General features: G+C 45.4%; 1 protein-coding gene across 2 annotated transcripts in view; it reads right to left on the bottom strand.

Moving 5' to 3' along the window:
- IL16 (interleukin 16) overlaps nt 1–3,953 on the bottom strand; it is a 71,589-nt gene extending 67,636 nt beyond the window's left edge. For both annotated transcript variants that reach the window (XM_079701097.1, XM_079701098.1), the window contains exon 1: nt 3,627–3,953. In XM_079701097.1, the coding sequence (XP_079557223.1) occupies nt 3,627–3,938 (312 nt within the window). In that variant the 5' untranslated portion in view covers nt 3,939–3,953. The remainder of the gene's footprint in view (nt 1–3,626) is intronic.
- Between the last annotated feature and the right edge of the window lie 10,402 nt (nt 3,954–14,355).

Raw genomic sequence — 14,355 nt, 5'->3', positions numbered from 1 at the left:
AAAAAAACAATCTTGGGTTCTGAGCTGGCCAGTACCCCTCTCTGCCTTCCCAGTTCATCCCTGCCTTGAACTTGACTCAAAGGCACATCACTCCTCCCCCAACCTCAGCAAACAAACCACTTTCCAGCCTCTGAGACTTCTTCCTGTCTCTCTGCCTGTTCGCACTGCTATGATCTGGACTTGTCTACTTGGAGATGCTGCTTTCACCCCCTCCGGGATGCCCTTCCCCAGATAGAACTGCACATACCTCCTCAGCATCCCCACGATTTCCCTTACAGATCTGTAGCCACGCCCCGAAACAGGAATCATCTGTTTCATCCCTGTCTTCCTCATTAGCCTATGAGCATTGCAAAGCTACAAGTCTTGCCCACAGCCTGGCACATTTAATATATGCTATTGAATTCATTAATTACTTAATTACTCAGTGCCAGTCAGTATCCCCATCCTAAAACAGAAATAATAATAATAGTATTTATTAAGCAATTACTATGTGCACTGCACTGTGGATTTTCTTATGTAAATTCTTATAACTTTATCCTAAGAAAACTCATATATCATCATTAACATTCTCCATTTCATAGATGAGAAAATGGGCACACAAAAAGGTAAAGTGACCAACAAGGACCTACTGTATAGCACAGGGAACTCTTACTCTGTTAAGGGAACTTAACAACTTAAATGGGAAAAGAATTTGAAAAAGAATAGACACATGTATACGTATAACTGAATCACTTTGCTGTACACCTGAAACTATCAATATCACAACACTGTTAATCAACTATACTCCAATATAAAATAAAAAGTTAAAGTGAATTGTCCAGGATCACACAACTGGGAAAGCCTGACTCAAGCCCAAGCAGTCAGACTAACGAGCTCACACCGCCAGCCCCTGTGCCATACTGCCCACCCTCGCCCCCGGAAATACAAATGCTGCTGTGACTTCCTTCCTCCCAGGAAGGAGACAATGAGATAGAGCTGTGAAAACATTTTTTAAACCAAATTACGGTGCACATGTGAATCACAGAGAGACGAAGAGGTGGAGCTTATCCTTGACCCCTTGCCAGTTTCCTGTCCTATGCCTGTTCATCTAGCTTCCCCGGGGCTCCATCCTCCTGTCACTGGACAGGCGCCCAAAACGCAGCTCCAGACACACTCTCCTGTGCACGGTGGCCCATGCATAAGCACTCGGTGCCTCCTGCCCTCCACATCTTTGCTCACACAGTTCCTTCCACCTAGGATTCTCTTCCACCCACCCCTGCTTTGTCAGATCCTGCGTCCTTCTGGCAGCATCTCACCTTTTCCTGATCATTTTTGCAGCCCTGAGTCTTTCCCATATTAGAACAGGCCACCTCCTTTCCCCAGGACAGGTCAGGTCAGAATTTGCAGTTAAGCTTGCTGCCTCTCTCCCCGCTCCATCCTTCCATCGACAAATCCCGTTGGCTTTGCCTTGAAAATAAATGCCTACCCTGAGCATCCTCAGTGCCTTTCCCACGACCCTTTCAGTCCAGCCACGTCACTTCCGGCCTCGGTTATTGTCGTAGCTCTGCTAACCGGCCTCCCTACGCTCCATTCTCTGCTCAGCAGCCAGAGTGCTCCTTAAAAGGATCGGGTCACTCCCCTGCTCCGTTGTCCAAGGCTTCCCCATCCTTCTGAGAGTAAAACTCCACGTGTGGTGCCTGGCTACCACCCCGACTCCATCCTCCCCCGCTCTCCCCTTCCCTGAACCGCCCATGCACCCTATTCTCCTCCAGCATTCCACAAGCACACTCTTCTCTTCCTGTCTTCGCACATGCTGTTCCCTCCGCCCGGAACACTCTTCCCCCTGATGTTCATATGACTCCCTTCTCTGCTTTATTCGTTCAGGTCATGGCTCAAATGTCACTTCTTCAGAGAAGCCTTCATGATCACCTTTTCAAAAAGGGCAGCGACCCCTCCTCATCACTCTCTATCCTTTTATCCTGCTTAATATTTCTTCAGAGCCCTTCACTCTTTAATATTATAACATATGCTAAGTTGTTCACATCTGTATCCCCCCACGAACATAAAAGCTGCCCAAGGGCAGGGACTGAGTCTGTCTTACTCCCTAGAACAGTGCCTGGCACGGGTTGGTACTCTGTAAACATTGACTAAATGTACTGATACCCACCCCTAGAGATGTGCCGCCTCCTTTGGAGCCTCCTACAGCCCCGGTGGGGTGTACTTTTTTTCCTCCACTTGAGACAAGTTCCTTGAAGGCAGGGGCTGGATCCCTACTGTGCCTGGCACGTAACAGGTGCTCAGGAAATGCTTGTTCAGTTAAATAGAAGCAAGTGAAAAGTTCGTTCTGGAGTCCGCTGGAAACTCCAAATGATTTTAAAATTTCTTTTATGTGAACTCTAACCTGGATAAATTGGCATTGTCATTAATAAACTTGACTCTCAGTTGGTGGATTGTATACTGGTCACATCATTGGTGGCAAACCAGGAGCCTGGCCAGGCTCCCCCAAACCCACTGAGCTGCTGTTCCCTCCTTCTACCCTATCGGGTGAGCTCAGGTCACATCAACAGAAGCCACCTTGTGGGTGATGGAGCAACCTAGGCTGGGTGGGTCCCTTGAGGTAGCTGCTTGTGTCTGGAGATTATTGCGCCGGACCTGTTAACCTGTTATATAACGTTACATGATGGTGTTTACTATTCACGTGTTAAGCAATGATTTTCTTTCTCAAGGAAGGATGCAAAAGCACTGCATCTCCTCCAAAGGTACCGGAACACCTTCCCTATTTGCTGTTGACAGTCACGTGACTGTGCCCAGCGGGTCTTGGCAGTAAGGTGTGGGAAAAGCCCCTCGGGGCTGGCCCATCCCTGAATGAGCTGCACTGGCTCCAAGGTTCAGGGCTGTTTGGACCGTTGAGAAATCCTGCCTTTGATGGAAGGCTGAGGGCATAGGACTTATAGAGACTAATTCAAGAGTGAAATTCTTTAATCAGCCTGTATCTCACAGTACCCTGCAATTTCCACCTTGCTATAATAACAAAAATTGAGATACGGTCTAACAGAAAAGAAAACCTTCTGAATTTTGGCAAGTCTCCAAACCCTACTTCGTTTTCCCTCTCCCGTTTCCCTTACGGCTCTGCCTGCCAGCCCTCACTCACACCTGTGCTGGAATTGGCAAGGGGCACCTGGGGAACGTTCTCGGTCAGCATTCAAGTGCAAACTCACTCAGGCTGTACTCCCTGCCCTGATTGACCTTCCGGCTCCTTCTCAGTCCGGGCCCTATAAGTCAGCTTCTATCAGGTTCTCGACTGGATTCTATCTGAGCTGCCTGTGGTGTGCTGGATACTGTCTGTCTGGAGAGGAGCCCTTCCCAGTGTAATTGCACCTGGCATTTTCCAGCAGGGACCCAGGCTCAGTTGACCTGGGGCTGACACAGTATCTCAAAGAATGTCTCAAGCAGGAAGGTTAACTGAGCCTGATTCACTGCCGTGCTCCTCGGCGTCATTCCAGTGGGCCCTGCTTTCAACTTCTTCCCCTGTTCCGAATGAGAACTCTGTGCCTCCCTGACTTTGGAATAAAAAGACACGAAGCCTTTCATTCACAGCACCGGAAGGCAACCGCGGGCTCCTCCAGCCCCACAAATCCTGGGCGTACCTTCATGAAGAACATCCTCCTACAGTTCTGGCCTCCATCACTCCCAGCTGCCTGCAGTTGAGCGGCCTCGGAGGACAGCGTGAGATCAGGAACGCTGCCGGGCCCGGCCTCTGACGTGTCTGCCAGCTGCACGGATGAGAGGAAAAGTCCCTCCTTGCCCTGGCCCAGGGAAATCTCAAAAGGATCAGGATATCTCTCATCGGGGCTTGAACCATCGTCACTGGTCTTGGCATTACACAGGATCAGGGACCGGGAGATGGACCAGAATTTTGTGGATTTTCTGCTCTTTCCAGAATGGCTGTGAGGCTCCATCCTGAGGGAGGAAGTAAAGCTGCCCGTCTTCCTTTCCTGATCTCTGGCCCTCGGTGGACGGGTGGCGACCAGACTGGGTTTAGCCACCACTTCATGGATCCCTGGAGGAAAGAGAAAATGGGAAGAGGCAATGTGACTTGATGTGGACAAGTGGAGAGAGACCTGAGTCCTGGAACTGAGCTGTGAGGGCCGGGTGTGGTGCCCGTGAGACAGGACAGATGGAGAGATCCTCCTTCAGTATCACTGGCCCTTCCAGGGTGCCGGCCACACGGGGTTCAGTGAGCCCAAGTGTTTACCACGCCCTCCACTCCCAGGATCACGGAGGCCAGAGCTTCTCTTATCCAAACCCTCCTTCTGCACAAAGGGACACCAAGGCACAGAGAAGGAGGCTCAAATGCAAAGCCGCAAAGAGCATTTGCAGGAGAGGCAGTGATCAGATCCCAGGAAGAATTTTAGAGATCACAGAGACCTGTGCTCTGTGAGATTTTTCAATGTAAAAGCCGTTCTTCAGTCAAAAGTGTACAGGGAACTCCAGACTCTAGAGCAGGTCAGGGCAAAGAGGAAGACTAAGCTGCACCCACCAGTCCCTTTTTGCTACCCCTGGTAACGTCTGTATCTTCTCCACAGAAACCTGAGAATTCACAGAGCCCAGGCTGAAGACCACTGATGTCTATGCGCTCAATTCTCAGATGAAGAGCCTACAAACTAGGAAGGTTGGGAGTCTCACCAAACGCTGACCTGTCAGTGTTGTTTTGAGTGTAAAACAAGGTGAATCAGGGACAGTTCGTGCCAAAGGGTTTAGCACACAACAGGTATCTGGCAAACCTGTGTGTCCTTCCCTGGGACCAAGGTCACACCTGGCCAGTATCGCAGCCAGGCCGAGGGTCTCTGGCTCTGTCACCTATTTCCATGGGATCAAACTCTCACAGGCCGATGGATCAAAGACTGGCTTCACCCATCAGGTCAACAGCATCACTTTCAGCCCAGCCCAGCTCAGCTCCGCTTCACCTTGGGGGGCCTGCCACGAATTCAGTCTCCATGAGGCAGGTGGTGAAAGGGCCCCTGATGCTGCATCCAAAGAAGTTCTGACTCAAGCCCAAGCCACAAAACAAGCCTGTTGCCAGAATAACAAATTGTGGGATGTTCTTGGCCCACGGGTACTGCTGTTTGTGCACAACTAGTATTGAATAAGAAAAAGCAGAGGCCTTCCAGCATTTCATCAAGTAGGAGCCCTTTCACATTATATAATCCCCCCAAAGAGAACTGCTTTTTAAAAGAAGACAGTGCTTTTCAATACCCAGTTGTACCATTTTATTGTTTTCTGTATTAGCCTTTGAATTTTATCAATTTATCCACCAATCATCTATAGCAGCCAATAGCAATGAATTAAAATGAATGAATGGATAACTATTTGAGAGCCTACTCTATACATCAGGCACTCTTCTTGATGCTTTAGTATAAATTAACTCAATGTTGGTCCATTTCATCAAGCACCCTCTGGCCAATATCCCAAAGTCCTGCACTCTGTGTCCTTCCATCTCGAACACACTAAGTCCCCTACATACAAACCTTCAAGTTGTGAACTTTCAAAGATGCGAACATGTGTTCGCCTGTCCAATCACATAAGTGAGTTCACGTGTCTGGCATACACTGTCACGTGCGTGCATCCTCTACAAGTGGTTGTGCTTTTGTGTACTTTACTGTACAGTACTGTATATAGTACAGTATTTTCTTTTCTTTTCTTTTTTTGCAGTATGCGGGCCTCTCACTGTTGTGGCCTCTCCTGTTGCGGAGCACAGGCTCCGGACGCGCAGGCTCAGCGGCCATGGCTCACGGGCCCAGCCGCTCCGCGGCATGTGGGATCTTCCCGGACCGGGGCACGAACCCGTGTCCCCTGCATCGGCAGGCAGACTCTCAACCACTGCGCCACCAGGGAAGCCCCATAGTACAGTATTTTTATCTCAAGCCCAGGATGTCCGGAAGCAAGTGTAAAAGCAGTGGTGATGTAGCTGGTACTACTGTACTTTTCAAGGTACTGTACTGTAAGATTCAAACTGTTTTCTTTCTGTTTTTGTTTGTTTTTTATGTATTATTTGTGGGAAAAGTATGACAAACCTATTACACTACAGTACTAGATAGGCGATTGTGTTATTTGGGTACCTAAGCTAACTTTGTTGGACTTAAAGAACAGATTGGACTTACGACCGCGTTCTTGGAATGGAACTCATTTGTTTGTAGGGGACTTACTGTAATAGCAAAACCCCAAGCACAGATGAATCCAATCCTCCACTAAGTTCCATGGCTGCTTGCAGGTTTCTGAGCCCTGCAGGGGACACTCCCACTCCTGAGCAGATTGGTGCCATGAAACATTCTGGCCAACAACTGTACTGTGTTTCCATGGTTAGGTTGATCATCCATTCTCAATAATGACTATTTCAAGACTTCACTGTCTTCAAAACTAGATTTACCTCTCTCCTCATCATAAACAGGTAATGTCACCTTCTGCTTCATAGAAACACAGAAGTTTTCAGATAGCAATCCCTCCCAAATTTCCACCATCGAATATACAAATCCATTTGCCATCCATACATACCTGTCCATACCCTTCGTAGTGAAACGTTTGCCCTCCTATTGAGGTCAGCCCACCCATCCATTCTCGGGATCCCACTCAGCTTCTTTAGACTTAACAACAATAAAAATGATAATTGCTAACACTTATTTAGTGCTTATGATGTACTGCTTTGATGTACATCACTACTTTGATGTAGTGCTTATGATGTACTCTAATTGCTTTACCATTTAGTTTTCACAAAATTTACTGTAGGTTCCATCAATACCCTCATTTTACAAAAAAAGATAACTGAGGCACAGAGAGGTTAGGCCACTTCCCCAAGATCACACAGCTAGAACGCAGTGAAAGCAGGAATTCAAACAGGCAGTCTGACTCTGGAGACTGCATCTTTACCACGGCTCCACACGGCCATTTATTAGCATCTTTCTTTCACCTCATTCTCTCCCTCTGTTCTGTGTTTTATCGTCAGCGTGTAAACATACTCAAATTGTCTGTCTTTTAAAAACTATGTGTTGAATCCCTATCTTCCTCTTGTTACCTGCTTCTCTTTTATCCTCTTCATATCTTTTTTTTCCTTTTTCTTTATTATGATAAGAACACTTAACATGAGATCTATCATCTTAACAGATTTTTAAGTGTACAGCCCAATGCTGTTAGCAACAGGCACAATGTTGACAATGGACCATTCTTCTGTCCTTCCTATCTTCTTGAACAAACGTTTTACACTCTGTTCTTTCTGCTCTCAGGTTCACCTCCTCTTTGAGCCACAGCCCACAGTGTCCGCTTCCTTCCCCGAAAACCACTGAAACTCTTTTTTTTTTTTTAATCAGTTCTGCATTTTACCAAAGTCATGAACCCAAGTCCAGAGGGCATGGTCTGCTTGCTCGAAACCTGCTTCATTTCTAGAGGATTCATTAACCTAAATATCAATGCTCAGATCTATTGGCTGAAGAATACAGAGAATTCAAGCTTTTAGAGTAGTTATTTTTAAAATCTTTTTCCTTCTTCTCAGCACTAGCCTTTACTTCTGGATGTCATCTTTCAAATCCAAATTATAAATGTTCTCCTTCCTGCCACCATTCCCCAGCACCAGCGTTCCTTTGCATTCAGCCACTGCAATATCCCAGAATTTGTAGCTCTCAACACCAGCACCACTGTAGGGATTAATATATCCAAAATTCTTTGCATTTTGTTCAGCTTCATGAGGATTCCCCATAGTTTACCTGGGACTCATGGAGAAGGAAGTGTGTGTGTGTGTGTGTGTTGGTCACAGCCAGCACTGGTCCATTAGGTATTTGAAATATTGAAAGACAATCAAAATTTAAAATCTTTCTGGACTTTTGCTGGTGCTATACAGAGGGGATATAAATCCAGAGCTGCCGATGCCACCACATGGACAGGGCTGCCCGAGAGTGAAGCCAACACAGAAGGTACAGAGCCCACAGGGGAAGAAAAAGGAAGGAGGACAGAGAGAAAGAGTGAGAAGGGCGAGCCTAGACAATGCCACATGAACACCTAGATTCAGCCATGCCTGAAGCCACACTATCTATTCACTTAGACAAACATATAAAACTTCTTTTTTGCTTAAAAAAATCCTGCTGGCAGGATACAAAATTAGTGCACAGAAATCTCTGGCATTCCTATACACTAATGATGAAAAATCTGTAAATGAAATTAAGAAAACATTCCCATTTACCATTGCAACAAAAAGAATAAAATATCTAGGAATAAACCTACCAAAGGAGACAAAAGACCTGTATGCAGAAAATTATAAGACACTGATGAAAGAAATTAAAGATGATACAATGGAGAATATACAATGGAGAAAAGACAGCCTCTTCAATAAGTGGTGCTGGGAAAGCTGGACAGGTACATGTAAAAGTATGAGATTAGAACACTCCCTAACACCATACACAAAAATAAACTCAAAATGGATTAAAAATCTAAATGTAAGGCCAGAAACTATCAGGCTCTTAGAGGAAAACATAGGCAGAACACTCTCTGACATAAATCACAGCAAGATCCTTTTTGACCCAACTCCTAGAGAAATGGAAATAAAAACAAAAATAAACAAATGGGACCTAATGAAACTTAAAAGCTTTTGCACAGCAAAGGAAACCATAAACAAGACCAAAAGACAACCCTCAGAATGGGAGAAAGTATTTGCAAATGAAGCAACTGACAAAGAATTAATCTCCAAAATTTACAAGCAGTTCATGCAGCTCAATAACAAAAAAATAAACAACCCAATCCAAAAATGGCCAGAAGACCTAAATAGACATTTCTCCAAAGAAGATATACAGATTGCCAACAAACACATGAAAGAATGCTCAACATCATTAATCATTAGAGAAATGCAAACCAAAACTACAATGAGATATCATCTCACACTGGTCAGAATGGCCATCATCAAAAAATCTAGAAACAATAAATGCTGGAGAGGGCGTGGAGAAAAGGGAACCCTCTTGCACTGCTGGTGGGAATGTAAATTGATACAGCCACTATGGAAAACAGTACGGAGGTTCCTTTAAAAACTACAAATTGAACTACCATACAACCCAGCAATCCCACTATTGGGCATATACCCTGAGAAAACCATAATTCAAAGAGTCATGTACCAAAATGTTCACTGCAGCTCTATTTACAATAGCCAGGAGATGGAAGCAACCTAAGTGTCCATCATCGGATGAATGAATAAAGAAGATGTGGCACGTATATACAATGGAATATTACTCAGCCATAAAAAGAAACGAAATTGAGTTGTTTGTATTGAAGTGGATGGACCTAGAGTCTGTCATACAGAGTGAAGTAAATCAGAAAGAGAAAAACAAATACTGTATGCTAACACATATATATGTAATCTAAGAAAAAATAAAAAATGTCATGAAGAACCTAGGGGTAAGACGGGAATAAAGACACAGACCTACTAGACAATGGACTTGAGGATATGGGAAGGGGGAAGGGTAAGCTGTGACAAAGTGAGAGAGTGGCATGGACATATATACACTACCAACGTAAAATAGATAGCTAGTGGGAAGCAGCCACATGGCACAGGGAGATCAGCTTGGTGCTTTGTGATCACCTAGAGGGGTGGGATAGGGAGGGTGGGAGGGAGGGAGACGCAAGAGGGAAGAGATACGGGAACATATGTATATGTATAACTGATTCACTTTGTTATAAAGCAGAAACTAACACACCACTGTAAAGCAATTATACTCCAATAAAGATGTTAAAAAAAAAAAATCCTGCTGGCACAGTTGTTCTTCTCTCTGATGCCACTGGCATAAGTTACAGAAAACAGTGACAATAAAGGGCCAAGGGGTTTTTTGAAACTGTATTTTATCCCATCCCAAGCCTAGGAGAGGTGCCAGTCACCCCCAGTCAAGGCCCAAATTCTTTTCCCCTTCAGTTCCTGGCTCTGGTATAAAGGCCTGTTGCCTTCTTTTTTCACCAAGCATTGCTACCGTCTGCATGGATTCTTAGACTGCAAACCCAATTCCTCTCTCCCCCATGTCCTCTCCTAACCCACAATATCTGTCCCAGCAAAGGCGAGCTCACTCACTGGGCATTTTCCAGGGCACAAACATTTGGGGGCCTTCTGGACCAGGTACAAGGCTGTGCGCTTCACTCAGTGGTGGAAAAGTTGGCTGCGTGTGGGATTTAGGAGAGCAGAGGGATAATAGTCCTTGGTGGAAACTGGGCTAATCCCAGGGGACCATTGCAGGAGTGTCTGATGAGGACTGTCAGTTTTTTAAAATAAGCTTTTCCAGAGAGAACCGCAACGTCTGCGGCCTTGGCTGTCATGTGGGATGGCAGAAGCCGCGGGATGGGCAATGCACAGGGGATGAGGGGTTAACCCTTCGGTCCAGAGCAAAGAGGGTTTTCAAAATGAGCCTTGTTATTATGGAAAATGTAAAAAAGAAAGGGAACGATTGCAAAAGGATTGTAGAGGAGAAGCCAGGATTGGACTTCTGTGGGAGACTGTGTTGCCTCTAGGCCTGGCATAGAGAGAGAGAAAGAGAGAGGAGAGAGGGGAGAGAGAGAGAGAGAGAGAGAGAGGGAGAGAGAGAGAGAGAGACAATAATTGAAAACACAGCACCGCGTTCAGCTTAGCTTTGGTAATTGTTCTCAGGACATTGGAACCAGCTCTTGGTCCCTAATGGAACCAAATGTCAGCAGAGTGGGGGGCGGGCGGGCGGGCAAGCCCGTGCCGTTCCCTGATTCCAGCCATCTTCAAAAGGTCAGAGCTAATAAGCTCTCTCTGATTTTACCCTGGGCTTCAGGAGCATTTGCCAAACTCTTGTCAGATGTGCTCTGCCCACCGTGGGTCCTCCATGAGACTGTCTCGTGGGTCTCTTCCAGAGGCTTCCCAGGGACACACAGCTGAGGTTTCCAACATGGCTAAGCTAAAAGGACCAGCTGCTTCCCCTTCCCAGCAGAAAAATCCAAAGGATCCACTTCACCCAGGACCCAGCTCCCTTGGGAGGGGCCTTTCCCCGCCAAACCATGAGAGCATTCTCTTTAGTTAGAGCTTCCACAGAATACTCGGGCCAGAAGGGGTCTCCCTATCACACATATGAGGAGATTGTGTGGTCAGAAGGGATACGAACCAATTCACCATCACAGTTCCCAATGTATGTTTAGGCCCACCTTGGCTTAGCTGTCATCTGTACAGAAAATGCAGAGCCAAAAGCATAAAGCTTTTTTGCAAAGAAATGGATGGTTCTTCCTTTCAAGGGGCTTGAAAAACTTCCAGACTGGGGGCGAGGGAGAAGGATCAGTAAAGTCCTTCCTTCTCTCCTTCTTTCTTTTCTTCTTTCCTTCCTTCGTTTTCATTTGTTCCCTCGGAAAGCACTTGTTGAGAAAAACTGTTATATGCCTGTTAGCTTTTGGGCAAAGCTAACCCACTGGAGGAAAGGTACTTCCATCTGGTTAGAATTCACTCACTTGACTGGAGAACTCTGAGACGGTAAATAACCATATAGAGAAAGGGGAACTAGTTGATCAAATGTGTTTCAAATTTCTGAATTCTCCAACAGTGCTCTATATCAAAGGCAATTTTTAAAGTTTGGTTACTCTTGCCCAGGGGGTATTTTTTGTCTTCAACTAAAGAGTGACTCAGAGATAAGAAATGAAGGGAGGAAATTTATGGCTCCTTTCTTTCTAAAAGAGTATCTTTAATAGGATTTTATGGGACATGCGGCTGGGACTGGTGGTGTGTATGTCTGTATACATTGGTCACAGGACAAGACAAATGGCACAGCACCTCATAGCCTCTTTCCCAGCTGGTAAAGTGAGAAGGTGGTGTTGAAGTTAGTTTTATACCCTTGGTCTTTCTTCCTCTGCACTGACCATATCTCACTATGTTTTGTCTGCAGACCTTTGACAGGGCTTAGCACAGAGTAGGGGCATTTGCATGTCCAGTGAAGGAAGGAAGGAAAGAAGGAAGGAAGGAAGGAAGGGATGGTGGATGAACACCTCAAAAGTTCCTTTGCCTTCAGTTGGCCTTTCCCACACCAATATAAGGTGAAATGATCCCAGGTGTGATGGTAAATTTCATATGTCAACTCCACTGGGCTAAGGGTTTTCAGTATTTCTGGCTGTGTCTGTCAGGGTTTTCCAGGAGAGATTAGCATTTGAACCGGTAGACTGAATAAAGAAGATCTGCCCACTTCCAAGTGGGTGGGCATCATCCAATCTTTTGAGGGCCTGACTAGAAGAAGAAGGTGCAGGAAGAGCAAAATCACTCTCTCTGCTGGAATGGGGACAGCCATCTTCTCCTGCTCTTGGATATCGGTGGTCCAAGTTCTTGGGCCTTTGGACTCAAACCAGGACTTACACCACTGGCTCCCCTTGTTCTCAGGCCTTTGGGTTCGGACTGGACTACACTACCCACTTTCCTGGGCCCCCAGCTTGCAGACAGCAGATCTTAGGACTTCTCAGCCTACATATGCACATGAGCCAATCTCTCATAGTAAATCTCCTTCCTTATATCTATCTGTTATCTATCTATCCATCCATGTATCTATCTACCTCCTATTGGTCTGCTTCTCTGCAGAACTATGACTAAACACCGGGGAAAACATCCCCTCTAGTACCACAGAAGGAAGGATTCCAAGTAACCGACTGACATCAGAGGGATAAGGAGTCATAGTGGGTTGCACCTGAGAGTAGATGACAAGTCAGAGCCACTGGAAAGACATTCTGGAATCTGCTCCTCGGGAAAATCCTAAAGGCGTGTGTAAAATCCTAAGAGGAGGCCCTCACAGGGGCCTCTGCACTTTCAGCATCCTGGAAGGTGATCAAATCCATCAACGTGCAGGCACATGTCAGAGCACCAGGATGCCCCCCAAAAACCCAGGCCTCTGAGACAAAGGATGAAGATGGACAGGACTATTCCCCCTCAGCATGCATTCCCTCCAAGATGGAGAAGGCCGAAAATATAATTAACCTCAAAAAGAACCTAGACAAATTCAAGAAAGGCACATCCACCCACCACTGTTCTGGAGGGACTGGCTAAGACGGATTCTTCATTAAATCCCAGTGCTCGGAAGAGGGCTTCACATATAGGAGACACTCAATAAATGTCATTGCCTACAGATGGCCAACAGGCACATGAAAAGATGCTCAACATCGCTAATTATTAGAGAAATGCAAATCAAAACTACAGTGAGGTACCACTTCACACTAGTGAGAATGGCCATCATTAAAAAGTCTACAAATAGGGCTTCCCTGGTGGCACAGTGGTTGAGAATCTGCCTGCTAATGCAGGGGACATGGGTTCGAGCCCTGGTCTGGGAGGATCCCACGTGCCACGGAGCAACTAGGCCCGTGAGCCACAACTACTGAGCCTGAGCGTCTGGAGCCTGTGCTCTGCAACAAGAGAGGACGCGATAGTGAGAGGCCCACACACTGTGATGAAGAGTGGCCCCCACTTGCCACAACTAGAGAAAGCCCTGGTAGAGAAACGAAGACCCAACACAGCAAAAATTAATTAATTAATTAATTAATTTTTTTTAAAGTCTACAAATAACAAATGCTGGAGAGGGTGTGGAGAAAATGTTACCCTCCTACACTGTTGGTGGGAATGTAAGTTGGTGCAGCCACTTTGGAAAATACTATGGAGGTACGTCAGAAAACTAAAAATAGAATTACCATATGATCCAGCAATCCCACTCCTGGGAATACACCAGGACAAAACTATAATTCAAAAAGACACATGCATTCCTATGTTCATAGCAGCACTGTTCACAATAGCAAAAACATGTAAACAACCTAAATGTCCATCAACAGATGAATGGATAGAGAAGATGTGGTACATATATACAATGGAATACTACTCAGCCATAAAAAAGAATGAAATAATGCCATTTGCAGCAACATGGATGCAACTAGAGATTATCATACTAAGTGAAGTAAGTCAGAAAGAGAAAGACAAATATCATATGATATCACTTATATGTGGAATCTAAACTATGGCACAAATTAACCTATCTACAAAACAGAAACAGACTCACAGACATAGAGAACAGACTTGTGGTTGTCAAGGTTGTGGGGGAGGGAAAGGGATGGACTGGGAGTTTGTGGTTGGTAGATGTAAACTATTACATTTAGAATGAATAAACAGCAAGGTCCTAATTTATAGCACAGGGAACTATATTCAACATCCTGTGATAAACCATAATGGAAAAGAATATAAAAAAAGAATGTCTGTATGTGTATAATTGAGTCACTTCGCTGTACAGCAGAGATTGGCACAGCTTTGGAAATCAACTACACTTCAATTTAAAAAAACACCATATGTTATCTACCTATAAATAAAATGTTTGCAAAAAAAGGTTAAAA

Source organism: Hyperoodon ampullatus, assembly GCF_949752795.1.
Source record: "Hyperoodon ampullatus genome assembly, chromosome: 3".
Taxonomy (NCBI): Eukaryota; Metazoa; Chordata; class Mammalia; order Artiodactyla; family Ziphiidae; genus Hyperoodon; species Hyperoodon ampullatus.
Note: the sequence above shows the minus strand (reverse complement) of the source record. Positions and strands in the feature narration are given on the sequence as shown.